The sequence below is a fragment of the Taurulus bubalis genome (genome assembly GCF_910589615.1).
Source record: "Taurulus bubalis genome assembly, chromosome: 13".
Lineage (NCBI taxonomy): Eukaryota > Metazoa > Chordata > Actinopteri > Perciformes > Cottidae > Taurulus > Taurulus bubalis.
This window is the reverse complement of record NC_136601.1, coordinates 11131000-11145906: the sequence shown is the minus strand read 5'-3', so window position 1 is coordinate 11145906 and position 14907 is coordinate 11131000. Positions and strand designations below refer to the sequence as shown.

Sequence of the window (14907 nt, the reverse complement as noted above, 5' to 3'; positions counted from 1 at the left end):
TCATAGTCAATTTAACATCTTTAGGTTTCCTTCACGATTAATTTCCTGTCTAACACCTAATTGATGAATTTACTAATGATTTAAACTTCATAATCTTGCAACAATCATCCAGTGTGAGCAGTTCTGTAACAAAACAGGAATTACAAAATGATCTTAATGAATTTGTAATGTAATATGTCAAACCATTTCTCAATGCGTCTTTAAACTCAACAAATTAGAATTGTATGAATACAACCAGTCGGATTTATTTGATAGCAAAGCAGCTCCTTGACAATTAAATCAAAAAGCGTATCAGTATTGTGTTGAGATTAATTATGAACAAACAACATCATGAGATTAAAATATTGTTTGTGTTTCAAGGAGGATTTGTCTCCACTGTTAACAATCAAAATTGCTTATCACTTAGTCAAATTGTTCCACAGGATAAAATAGGGTTCATAAACATGTACTGACAGATGCTTTGACAAGCCGTATATCAGTGCTTGTAGAAAATAAATTGCAACGTGTTCTTTGCAAAGGAATCTACCTTTAGACGTAGATAGAATTTTCATTTGAAACTGGGCACACTAAACATTGTTGTGGTAAAAAAGATCTTTGTTCGAACTTAAACATTTTAGGTAAAGTTGCATCATTCCTCTCATTCAGACCCCCCTCATTCCTGCCTGCTGAGATATTCTTGCATGTGCAGAGCTTGGATTTGGCTGATTACATAATTGAACATTTTAATGGTGAATATTAATCCACAATGGCCCGTATTGGGTTTTAATAAGCAGGCTGATCAGGATCTGCAGGCTCACAGTAAGCAGCGGCAATATACGGACAATGAAGCTCTGAGCTAAGAGCTCTGTCTATCACACAAGTGGCATGGATGACACAGCAGAGCACCACTACAATGTTCATAAATGCCGCACATTCAGAATGCATTTTTATTTTGTCGGGTCATTTTAGATACATTTACCCACAACTAAATAGATTGTTCCTTTACTTGTAATCTAGTGTCAGTGCGGCAATCAAAAGGCTTCAGCCGCCTGCGTATCAACATTGCAGTCTGTGGGTAATTAGCTAGCTGAGCAGCAAAGCTACTGTGCAGCTCTGACTGAGCCGGCACCATGGCAACACACGGGGCTGCGTCTGAGCACATGCTCATACCACCTCCTCCTCTTCCTTACTGGCTTCTACTTCTCTCGTCCCTGTCTTTACGTCACACCTCTCATTTCTTCACCTCTTTTCTCCCCTTGCCCATCCCTCCTCCCTCCCTGCCATTCTCCTCTCACCCCTGCATCCCCTCCTCTCTCGCATCATCACAGCCCAAACTGACAACTGAAAAGACACTCACTGGTTCACATTGGAGGAGGGCTCGGCATTGCCGCTTTCCACTGCATTGAGAACACAGGAGATTTGTAAATTGCCATCAATCCACATTTAGGAAACATAACGCCAGCTGGATTACATCTTAAAAAAAATAAAATAATCTAAATAACAACAAAATGTGTGTATGTAATGTATCTGCAAGCTCTTCACTGCCAATGCTAAATGTTCAAAATGAATAATCGGCTCAATATTTACTTTCAACACTATGTATTCCTTACTGTTTTGTCAAAAATATCAACTACTGCCACCGAAGATATGATGAAAGAAATTTACATTTACACTTACTCACTTTCTTTCCGAGAGTTAGATAAGAAGAGTGGTACCCCTTTCTTGTCTGTACGCTCAATAAGAAGTGAGATGCGGGAGAAGATTTACTTAGTTTAAAGACTGGAAACAGGTATCCTAGCCCTGATCTTTTTAGTTTATTTATTTAGTTTGGTGCTTTGCACATGTTCATCCAAAAGCCTCTCTGTAATCTTTGTGCAATATAAAAACATAATATTTCCTGGATTGAAAACAATATTGCCACAGAAAGTAAAACAAAAAGGACATTTTTTTCTCCAAAAGGTTTTTGCAATTTGCCAAGCAAATAATTAACAAATATAGATTTGAAAAGTTGCTATATCAATGACAATGCCTTCACCATTGACTCAAATTAAGTTATTAAGTTATTAATCTCATGCAACCGTACAATACAACTACGCTTGTATTTTCTCTCTTACAAAATATCAATACATTTTTGTCAGGTCCCTCAACAGACATTTATTTATGAAGTGCAATGGGATTAACCCTTCATCGGTGTGATCATGAAGAAACATGTGGGTCACAAACGTCTGCTTGGTTCTTAAAGACAACTCTATCTGTTAATGTTGAATGGCAGCAGTTGGTCTTTAATACCACTGTTTATGATAACAGAACATAATCCCATAGTATGTCTATAAAGTTATGGTAGTATACAGCATCTGATTAAAGAATTTAGTTGTTTTTTTAAATAAGCATTTGGGCAATTATTCTTCCATGTAAAGGTTTTACAGCAGTGGGAGAGAAGTTTAGAGTAATCAGGTATTGGGAATGGAAAATGACCCAAATGCAAATTGATTATTCCTATTCTCATGAAAGACTGATATGTTAGCTTGTGTCATACTGTACTTAATGGGTGTTATCTGTGATGAAGTGTGAATTTTGCTGAAACTTTTCTATAAAATCCATCTGGCCTTGCTTTGACATCTGCCAATTGGCTCAGTGCCTAACCTGTGCTATTTGGCTGGTTCAGACTATCTGATCAACTAGGGCATTTTCTTTTTTCCCTCAAAGGGGATAATATATCTATCTCCATATTTAATAGGATAATTATTTCATACGTTAAAAGATTCTCAGAATAGACATGCAATATCAAATATTACTTCAATTTCTAATGAAACATTTACCACAAAGACATTCACCATAAATATACATGTGGTGTGATGCCTTCATTTAGTGATAAAACAAACTCAATTATACAAAACATCTGTGACTGCGAGCCGAGACAATCACAAAGCCAACACGTAAAGCTGATGGACTAAAAAACAAATATAATCCGCCATGAATGAAGTGATTATTACTGTACAGAAGTAAGAATGTAGCTGCCAAGGTTGGACCACTGCCTGCTAACCACTTGCTATACGCTGAAACATTTAGGATAACTATTATACTTAAATTTGACCCTCCATACTGCAGACATGGGTATCTATCGTTTACATTGCTATCACTGTAAGAATCAGTTTTGATCTCCACCTGCTCGGTCAGATAAAAGTTGACAAACATGGAAATCCGGTGTTTTAAGTAGATTTCCTGTGATGAACATAAACAGGTGAGCAGGAGAAGTGGCAGACTGAATGAACCAACAGAAATACTTTATATATATTTAATTTCTGTTGAAAACAGTATGGAGGTTCCTCTAATATGTGTAAGGTGATCTAAGAAAACAGAAACCTCAGCTTGTATGGAACTGAAATTAGAGTCTAAAAATGTCACCATCGTTAGCATGTGTCCTGCTGGTGATTTGGACAAATTACTGTGAGGCTGACTAGATTGTCAGGTGGCTCAGCCTATGACACCTAGCTGTGGTGGTCGCCGCTTTCCAAACCACTGGCAAGGTGGCAGCAAACCATAAACCCAAAATCCAGCCAGGAAAAATCATTCATCCGTAAAGCTATCGGCGACATCATGCCCATATTGCTCTAAAGTACATAACACCATTTAAAATTGTAATCTAAAGGTGATGGTATGAGGAAGAATTTGGATTTGGCCTGCTTTGGGAAAGGTTTTGTTACATTGTGGATACATATTTAAAAAAAGAAATGCACAGACACACAGAGGGAAACAAAAAGTAATAAATCCATAAAAGCAATTTCAAGGCAGAGATGCACCATCAACAGTGTAATAAGATGTATGATATTAAGCTGGGATTGCTTGTATTGTTTATATCCGTGACAGGGCGAGGTCATGCTCTCTCTTTATCTCTCTCTCTCTCTCTCTCTCTCTCTCTCTCTCTTTCTCTCTGAGATTGAGATGTGCGTTTCTGTTTTTTAAACTCAGCGTGTAGGTGGAGTCTATTCTCACTAATAGAAAATAATGACTGATAATAAACGAGAAAGACCAGTTAAAGGATCATCTGTGGTTCTGTGCACATACAACAGACACATGCCTGGAAAATGTTTGCTGTCTTCTCATCTTGTTAGCTCAATGGGAAAACAGGAAGTCCACGTGAGCCAAACAAATGCTGTCACATCATATATGTCTGTCTATATATATACTGATCACATAACGAGAAGCTGCAGTACAAAACGCAGCTTATACATATACATAGGTCCCAGGGGAAGAAGGAAATGTATTCAAACATTGATGCTTATGCTAATCCAGGACTGCGACCAAAGTGCAAAGAGGCAAGAAGCACTTACAGTCTCCCAAATATTTGCCCAATTTCTTTCTGAAACAAAAGAGAGGTTTAATGTAATAACGTCAAGCTAATCTACAGCTCCATTTTTCCTATACTTTATCTTAAAACAAGTCACCTTGAATACCCTCGATACAGTTTATGTGTCCAGATTTGACCAAATTCATCATGATTATTGAAAATGATTCATGCTGGCCAATATGGAGCATCAATCAAAACAATAATCTGATGTTTAACCACCTTATTGTGCAACTAAATTTACATTAAAAATAATAAAAGTATGGTATTAAATTAAAGCACGAAAAATAATGATAGAGGGCAAGTAAAATTGTGGTTGTGTGCAGCTTTGTTTTCACTAAATATTAGAAAACTTGATTGGATAATCTGGGTAAAAGAGATGTTTGAAAAACTGGGGGCTTGATCTTGCTCACTTTACACTGCGAACTCCAGTCCCAACAACTCATAGCATATGTGAGCCAGTAAATACAATGTTATTGTTCACATTTAGGTTAGAATAGAGGATTGAGTTGGATATATAGTGAACACTAATGTCATATGAACAGTTGAAGGCTTCTTGGTTAAGAATTCAACCAGATTTTGACGTGTGATCAAAATCTCCATCACATATAAAGTACAATTATGTTTCACTCAAATATGCACCAGAGATCCTGCTACGACATACAATTCTTCCCGAGCTCAGTCAGCTCTAAACATCGAGTGACAAGGCGTAGATGTGGTGTTCCTGTACATACTAAACCACACTAATCCTACTGATAGTTGGCTGCGGCAGCGTCCTCTGAATACTGCTCCACGCCCGAAAATGAAGGCTTTGATTCGCACTATGTATGAAAAAAAAGAAAGAGCGGAGGAGGAGAAGGGCAGTGGAAGACAGGAGGGGGATGATAGAAATGATGAACGCTGAAAAAACAACGCACATACAAAAATGAGAGACCAGACCAAATGGCTGAAGGGCTGCTTGGATAATGCATTAGACAGAGATGGCACTCAGAGCAGCTACACATGGTAAGAAATGCACTGCGTCGCCAAATGTCCTTCACACACACACACACACACACACACACACACACACACACACACACACACACACACACACACACACACACACACACACACACACGTTCCCAGAAAATGGATGGGGAAAAAACATTCAGTTTTCTGTGTGATGATTTAAAAATGTGAACATTGGTTCGCTTAATGGAGCTCAAATAATTTCAGGATTCATATTCCACCTGTGTTCGTACTGTCAGTGCTATGATAAATGATATCTGTTGGGCTTCTTTTGTATGTCATGTATACATGCCGTCTAGTGTGTGAAATAGCAAAAAAAGCAATGGTAACACTTTTAAATAAGGTGAATACATTCCTGAGCAGTTACCAATAAATGAGGAACAAGTAGTTCCTGATAACTCAGATAAATAATTAGTTTACCTTTAAAGACATGCATATGTGTAGATTTAGCATTGTACTGAGTTAGACTAAATTCCAACTGTAAAGCTGTTTCCTTTGACTTTCCTTTTCACATTTTGGGAGTGATTGACCTTAGTGCAGTGTGTAGGAATTGGCCGCTTCTAGCCGGAAGGCTTCTACCGTGTGCCGTGCGCCAAGTGTGTAGGAGAAGTGCGGTGGGACGACGCAAAACTCAAAAACGCTAATAGTCCTTTCTAGAGCCAGTGTTTAGTTTGTCCGTTCTGGGCTACTGTAGAAACCTGGCGGCGACCTCCGTGAAGAGGACCTGCTCTGTATGTAGATATAAAAGGTCACGAAAACACCACATATGTTATTTTTAGGTGATTATAGACAAAAGACAACATACTTGTGAATATAATCCTCTATTTCTGCCAATAGATCTCCTTAAATGCTGCACAATGTTCCTCTGCTGCTCACAACCAGGGCTGAATATTGGACCTCAATACTTTTTTGTTAACAACAGAAATGTATCTGTGTCGAAATGGTGAGAACCTTTTGAAAGTCATCAAATTCCCAACGATGGCTGTTTTATTTCAGTGACAAGGAGACAGAATGCACGATACCAGGAACTGGAAACTTAATCATTTCTGCTCAGTCATTTCTTATCAAGCCATGGTAAATTACTATAAACATAACTCAATACTTCCTGCAGATGTCTCAAGTTTAAAGCCTACCTAGAATGGGAGATATTATGCCTTTTGAACCAAGGTTCGCTCTTAATGTGAAACATCTGAGCAGGAAGTGTTGGGTTTCATTGACACTGTCTTAAAAGCAATTTAAAAAATGGCAAAATGGAGGCGACTTGGTAATCACTGAATGAAAATAGTATTTCTGCAAGAGAAGATGGGTGAGTGATACATGATTATATTGCTGTGCGGATTGAATAAGTGCTGTGTTAAATGCATGAATTTATCAAGACAACAGGAAAACATGGAAGAAGCCTTACGTTTCTTCTAAAGCAAACTAGCATGGGAGCAGATCAGAAAAAAGGAAGGCTTCTGATAAAAATATATACAACTGGGAATAATTCTAAAAAGCCTTAGCCTGTTAGTGAATGTACGTTAAAGAAAATCAGAATGTGGTCAGTATGCAGATTCACAAATGTGTACAAACACAATATTTACTTTCTTTTCTCTGGTACCGTAGGATTATCTACTGTTTAATCACTGATTTAAAATCATTTGGAACCTAATTATTAGTTATGGGTATGCCTTATTTAGCAGTTAGCTCCTGTTAATACGGTACTGTACTACTCAGGAGTTTGTGTACCTCATTGTAAAGTGTTACCAAAATAACAGCTGATATGATGATGAGTAAAAGCCATGAAAGCACAAGCGCTGTTGAAAGCACCCACACACCCCCACAAAAATGAAGAGGAGTCAGAAGGCTTAGGGACCAGCTCTTCTCTGGTATTGATTGGATATACACATATTCCACGGCAGCATGTGGGTGATGGAGCTGGTGCACCTTGCTGAGAAGGCTAGCACGTTCTTGCTAAAAGTGAGGGAAGCATTGAAGGGAAAAAATTGCTTTCATATCTGTACATACAATCTATCACACACTGACGTCTGATTCTTTTAATTAACAGCAACAGCGATGGCAGCGCTTAACGCTGCCATCTCATTTTATCAAAGGCCCTGTGTCTCTCGCTTCCCTGTCGAACAGAAAATCTGATGCTTCCATCGCTGAATCAGGAGTCCACTCTGCCCCGCACAGCACAGTCACATTTCTAGGCCAGTCGCTACTGTGATCAGCAAAAAACCCTAAATAAAACAAAGCAGGCAAGCAAACAAACAGCGTTCCCCTCCCTTCTCTTTTCTTCTCTCCTCCCCTGGCTGGCAGCGAGAGCCGGAGAGGGGAACAGGCGAGCTGATATGGGGCTGAGCCCTGGCAGGGCCTCTGACAATGACCATATGGATCACAGGGGCATGGTAGCCTCAGCTTGCAGCAGAACGCGCACTTCTACACACACAATCTGCAGCTTCAGGCACCTGCACCTGTAAAAGGTACAACAGCCTATATATGCATCACATAGCTGGAGTCAAACTGCAGTAATGTATAAACCACTTGATGAGCATTTAACACATGCGTGCGAATTCTGCATTTCACAGAGGACCTCCATGTTGAATAAGAGCAGAGTCGGTCTGTAAACGCAGTGCGAAGGTAAAGCAACACAGGCTTTTAAGAGAAGTGGAGGAGGTGGGATTGAACCCAGCTGAGGTCCTGGGTCACAGCTCCAGCAGCTCCCCGTCACAGATTGACCGCGTCAGCTCTCATAATGGTGGCTCGCTTGTCTTCCTTGCACGCGCTCACGTCAACGTCTGACCGGCCTCTTTTTCAGGCGTTCCGTCCCTACCCCCTCTCGCAGCGTATAAAAAGCAAACTTTTGTCAAAGTGCACATAAATATTGCAGTGCACCATGTCTCTCTTGTTTCTTAGTGCATTTCCCATGATTCACCATCCTCTCATAACCCCAAACTTTTCATGGGTAAAGAACACTTTGTTTTTGGGTACAGGTCTGTCTCGAGCATGGGTGTGTATGTATGTGTGTGTATGTGTGTGTGTGTGTGTGTGTGTGTGTGTGTGTGTGTGTGTGTGTGTGTGTGTGTGTGTGTGTGTGTGTGTGTGTGCGCGTGTGAGATGTGGGGGGGTGGGGAAACAAGTGCAGAACGGAAGATATGATGTATGGTGGTTTGCTAGCAGACAACTACAATTAAATGGTGTGCTATCAATTAAAATGGGATATTGGAATCTCAATCATAATTTAATTCAGCAAAAACCTGTTTCGGTGTTATTGAAAATGTTACAAATGTAATGTTTTCTGCAGTACAATAACCAAAGCATTGAGTGCAAAGAGATGCAATGATTTTCTCGGATGCACCAAACGTCTAAGTAATCAAAACGTATTGAGTTAACTGCTGCTGTTTAGTTCTTGTACCCAAATTCGACAAAAGGTAAAAGTTTTGTGCAACAGATTGTAGATTTGTAATGCCAAACTTGCACATTTGTTACATTCCATTTTGAAACTATTTTCAGTTAAACAGTAATGGCTTATATAATCTTAAACAAAGGTAGCTCTTAAAAATGGTTGAAAATGGTTGACCGTCATTCATATTATTGAGAAAATACACTGTAACATAGATTGTATATAAGAAGTATTGGTTCTTATTGCCTGAATCGTCACACAAGAGTAAAGGTGGTGGACCTCTCTGTTAGCCGGCTGCTGGGACTTCATGACACGACTGTACTTGAAATATTTGCAACAATGCATAGTGCACTTTACACACTCAGTGAAACTGAATGTGCAATACTGTTCTCATATTTCTGTGCCTTATTTTATATATTTTCTTCTACTATTAGCATTTATAGTACTTTTTTGTATTCTTAATTCTTAATTTTAATTCCAATGTTTACCTTAAGCCTTAAATTTTAAGTTATTGTAATTCTGTGTGGAAGGAGGACCTAGCAAAGTAAGTTTTTCATTGTACAGAGTCTGTTAACTGCACATATGACAATAAAAATATCTTGAATCTTGAATCTCAGACGACTGTAGCTGTTCTACATTCTCACTGGAGCAACCGCAGTTCATAAAACTACTGCCGAGCTGTTCATGTTGTTAAAATCAGAGCTCACTGTGATGAAAACACTTCTCAATTGCTGTGCACAGTTTGCAAGAACACTTACAATAAATGGCAACATTATATCATACTATCTTTCAGTTCGTTTAAGCACAGAGGTATGTTTCAACACCAACAAAGCAGAAGAGAAAAGCATCTCCTGCTAACTAAGAAAGATCTACCCTGTTTGCCCAAATATAATTATGGTGTTTTTTTGCGACAGCTCATCAACAAGCTGTCTTATGAACAGCATGGTGCATCGTGAGGAAGTTGGAGGTACCAACCTGAGATTTTTTAAGTTCTTTTGTATCCTTTAGTCTGAAGTAATCACTGTTTGGCTGGACGGCTAAACATTTAGTTTATTGATATCAAACTCTTTGAGCTTTAACAACTTGCTGGTAGGTAAATCAGACATTATGTTAGTTTATAGCAGATGCAATAATTCACGACAAAATCAAGAACAAGAAATTTGGAGCACTTGTCTGTAACAGGTTTCAAAACATGTCACATTGTGAAAATGAATACAGGGTTTGAGCTGAAGTATGGATAGATCTCAAAGGGCAATTACACAGTTTCAGCCTGTTTTCCCCTCCCACTCATGAAAAAAAATGCTTGTTAGGTTGAGAGGGAGGGACAGCATGGGGAGCAATCTGACACCAGTGCAATGTTGAAACTTAAAAGGTGACATCACTGGTGGGACTGTACTAGACAATAATGATCCTTTTTGGTGCTGTATTGTGTCATTTCTTTTAGAATTATTAAAATGATAAGCATTGAATATCATGTACAATTTTCACTTGATGCTCAGATAAAGAGAAAGCCGACCTAAATACCATATCATACATCATCAAACCAATACGATCAAATCAATAATGAAATGTGAATAGAACAACCAATTATTTGGGATTATTACTTGGATTACTGCAAGAAGGAGAACCACAAAGATCGGTCACATCGAACAACAAGGACCACTGCTCCATTAAAGAAAGAAGCATGAATGCAGCAAGTGGACCGCAATCTGGGGTTGAAAAAGCTTCTCCCACACCTGGAATGTTGTCCGCCAGGCCGCAACAGAAGTCATCATCCTGACACACATAAAAAATGACCAAATGGCAGCCCATTTCACACCAGCGCCTGTGACGTAACGAGATCTACAACCAAAAGTGTGACAGTAAAAACAAACACATGTTGTGTGTCTAATAATAAGAAAAGGCTCACAACAAAGCAATGCTTTCAAGATGTCCTTGTTTCTCGAGGTCAAAGTGGTCTGTCCTTATGAGGAGTCCTCCTTTCATGAGTACGAAGAGTCGGGGGAAGACGGACACTTGAGAAAAATGTTCTTGGATCATAAGCATTTCTGTAACATCATTTTCTAGCAGCTCTCCGCTTTCTTCCTACTTCCTACCCAACGTCATAAGGATTAACACCAGGTAGGGAATCTGCTTTCTTTCTGACGTATATCGATCAGAGGAAAGAAATACGGATGTGTAATATATACACAATATATGTAAACTTACTTCTCTTACTTGAGACTAGAAAAACAAAAGTGCAGTATGCATTATGTGTAACATTGGACCGAATGTATCGAAATGAACTGCCCCTGCAGGTTTAACGAAAATGTCCATCTAGGCGTTCACATTCGATTTCTAAAGAAAACGTGTGCTGAGTGCATGCAATTTCAATCAGATCACACAATGTCTTGCCTTTTTTTATTCCAAGACAAGCTCGTATAAATCTCTATTGATCTGATGAGAATACTACAGGTTTTAGAAGGAGCCTTTCAAGATAACAGCAGGGGATCCAGCTCAAGCCATTCGGACATGGAGCACATGTAAATCCCATCCGTTAATACTCTCTGGGTTGCTCTTACAGGAATGGCAAATCAAATCCGGCCCAAACTAAATCTCATCAGACGGATGTACAAACCAATGATACCAATAAATCAATGTGACTATAAGAGAAACACATACATACACACACATGCACAAACATTTATGATCGCGGCCCGAAGGCTTTCGAGTCGTAATCACCGTTGGGAGTGTTTGAAATGCAACGCCCACCGTGCCTGTGCATTCATTTAAAACACCACAGCCACCACAGAGGCCTGCTATAAACAACGGGCCTGGCAAAGAATTCTGGACCAAATCTTGATGCTAATAAATAAAGTAAAATCCAATTAATATTTTAAGCTAATCATAGCCACAGAGCTGGAGAACACACAAAGCCATATTGAAGCCCGGGGGTGGGGGAGATGGAGCTTTCGGAGTGAAGCTCCCAGTAGACTGAGGTCTCTACTTTTCTCAGATTTAAATTCAAAAGCTCTTGTTTTAAAGAATGTTCTTATAATCCCAACTGGTATCATCCATAATTAACCTAGCAAGCTCTTGACAAAAGCAGCACAATTGTTTCATAAATAGATGACAGAGGGGGGGGAAGAATTTGGCATCATCATGTCTTGGGGTCGTGCAATGATTTCCTCACACATACATGAAATGTTCATGGCTACAGAAGCCATCTGGAAATGTCAATGACCCAGCTATGAAAAAAGCCAACTTGGATCATTCTGAATGGCTTTGTAAGGTTATTGCTTTTCATCGTGCTAGCATCCAAATACACAATTGTTATGAAAGCTATAAGATAATAGACGTTGCGTGGTTGGGCGTGTGTGATGACTGCCCTGCTTTCCGACTGTGTATAGGTAGTGGGGGAGGGGTAGCATTCACATTTCCCACCCAAGGATGAGCAATGGTGACTGAGGAAAGCCGAGGAAGGTGGTGGGTGAGCTACGGCCCGTTCATAGGAAGCGCACTGGCCGCTTGCATGCCTGTTTTAAGAGATGGAGGGACAGATGCTTGTCCACAGTGTCAGGGCTTGCTGGCGTTCTCTCTCTGACAGCACCACCAACTGCCTCCTCTTACATAACCCCCTCCCCCTCTCCAGGCCCACTGCCTGCCTTTATTGGCTTATTTCTCTCTTTTTCAACCCTAGCATTTTCACCCCACTGACTGCTGCTTTTCCCCACCATCATCCCATCGCTGATTCATTCTTTTTTTTATTCCAACGTAGATGCTCCTGGACTGAGAGTAGAAATGCTCGGTTGGATATTTTCTCCATAGTTTGTGTGTGTTGCACATTCACATGTTACAGCAAGGGAGCACGGATCCTTTGAAAAGGACAGGACCTGATAGGATTCTACAGAGTGGTTCATCTATTAACCGTGCTGCTTCAACAACATAAGATGCCAACACAAATCACGAAGAAACCTATTTAGATAATACATTGCTTCATTGTAAGTTGAATACGGAATGCTGCAAATGAGCAGTAGAACAATTAGGTGGTAATACTGTCGGATAGTAAAATGCTCCATGTAAGCAATAAAGGCTTACATAATCACATTTGCTATAAGCTTTGGAATGTGTGAAACATGAAATAAGCCTGATTGGTCTGGAAGAAAAAGGCTCCCAATAGATTTCACATGAACCAAGAGAAAGTGTCAATCTCTTTTTGCATCCTCAAACCTCCCCTTGGTTGTAGTAAAACGCTAATATCAGTCAGGTTGCGGTTCATATGTGGACTCAGCTCAGGGGGATCTTTTGCACTCTGCCACTGAAATTTCAGCCTCCATTTTACCCCTGTGCTTCTTCTCACCTTCCTTCCTCCCATGGCATCACATTTCTTGCTCAAAACGCGATCGGACATAAACGGAGGGACTAAAAATGATGCAGCGGCTTCACTTGCCGCAAATACGAGACTACATAGACACATACTCATGCACAGCTAGAACCATTCCTTGAATCTCATGCTCACCGAGCTACCCTTCCCCCACCCAAGCTCGCTCTCATGCTCACATCCATACGCCTTCCTTAATTAAAGACTGCGCTTCTGAAGCTGTTATGACCTTTTATCAACTGTGATTTATAAATACATGTAAATAAATGGGGATAATAGAGACGAAATGGGCACACGTAAAGAGGCAGTTTCATTCACACTGTGCGGCATGTATGACAGGCAGCGCTTGGGCACAGATTACTGCTGATTCCCTGTTCCTTCTCCGACACCACGTTCATTTTATATGGTATTCTTTTGAGCAACATTGCTTGCTCAAAAAATGGAGGCCAAATAAGAAATGGAAGTGGTATCAGAGCTTGATTTCATCATATCTTTCTCTACTCTGAGCTAATGAGACACAATCGTACAATTAGTTGATCTCTGAGAAATCTATTTCTTACATCTAATGTACAAAGTCAGTCGTTAATGTCGGCGTTATCGGCTTAAGAGATAACTTAAAATAATTGCAAACTGCAGTCAAGTGCTGCTTCAGTGAAGGAAAATGCACCATTTTTGGCCTATGGTAACTGCATCGCCGTAAGCCTTTGACGACGTACACTAGGTGTGTTAAATGTATAAGCATTAGTCATCTGCATCAAATCCAAACATGAAGATCATCCATATGTGTGTGCAGAGGAACTGGATCAGTCCTGTTCTCTTCTCCTTACTCTGCTTCCAATAGAGGAACCACAGTCAACAAATGGGAAACGGAGGGCTTGAGATGAATACTAAATATGAATTCTCTTCTATAAATCGACAGCTGATACATGATGGTCTCCGTTTTACTACAGCAGCAGCTCATCTGATCCCAGTCCTACCCAGTCAGGCCCCACAGGCCTGACTGGGTAGGACTATCGGAGCTATCTAACAGAATGAGAAAGACGAGTTACCTGGTCATACCACTCCCGGTTGGTACAGGTGCACTCGGGCCACCATCCTGCTTGTCCAGTGGAGTTGTTGCCGTTTACTTTGGGGCCACACTTGGAATGATGGCCCTTTGGGTTGGGGCCTCCAGGGCCCCCACCAGACATAATCTTGCCCTTACTTCTCCCCAAAGTGCCCCCTCCTCCTCCCATGCTTCCACCTCCCCCTGAGGCCGGAGGGGGTAAGGTCTGGCCTCCCCCGTACCCAGGCGGGTATCCATAGGGCTCGGCCTGCCAGTCTCCTCCATACGACGGGGCGTCCATCCTACGCAGGGCGGCCATACGGGTCACCTCATAACATTCTGGGCACTTGCAGCAGTGGTGGTGTTTGTGCATGCTGGCTGCGCTGGCTGGACTGACGCTGAGCTGAGCGGCGTGGCACTCTGTCTCTGCTGCCGCCTCAGATCTCACACAGCACGCTGTGATCGGCTCACAGAGCGCTACTGCCGACGGAAATAACACTAATCACAGGAATTTCTACAGATTTTCCCTTTTTTTCAAATCCTGTCACTCTCCGCTTTATTCCTCTCGGATGTAGAAAAAAAAAGATCAAGGAGGGACGAGAAGCAGCAACAGGAAAACAAAAATACAAAATGGGCACGTAGTCTTTGTCCTCTTGACGTAGAAGATCAAAGGAAAAATTCAAAATATTGTATACGACCACACAATCAGAGACCAGCCCCGATGGTAGAAATTTCCTCTTGCTTCTCTTGGTTCACAGTGATACGCATATAAATTCATAGAT

At 40.6% G+C, this 14907-nt stretch overlaps 1 protein-coding gene across 3 annotated transcripts in view; it reads right to left on the bottom strand.

The window, feature by feature from the left end:
- The window catches only part of dlg3 (discs, large homolog 3), a gene marked incomplete at its 5' end in the record, with an annotated part of 52526 nt that extends 38028 nt beyond the window's left edge, over positions 1-14498 (bottom strand). For all 3 annotated transcript variants that reach the window (XM_079229167.1, XM_079229166.1, XM_079229168.1), the window contains one exon: positions 14130-14498. In XM_079229167.1, coding sequence (XP_079085293.1) covers positions 14130-14498 — 369 coding nt within the window. The remainder of the gene's footprint in view (positions 1-14129) is intronic.
- Positions 14499-14907: the final 409 nt, after the last annotated feature.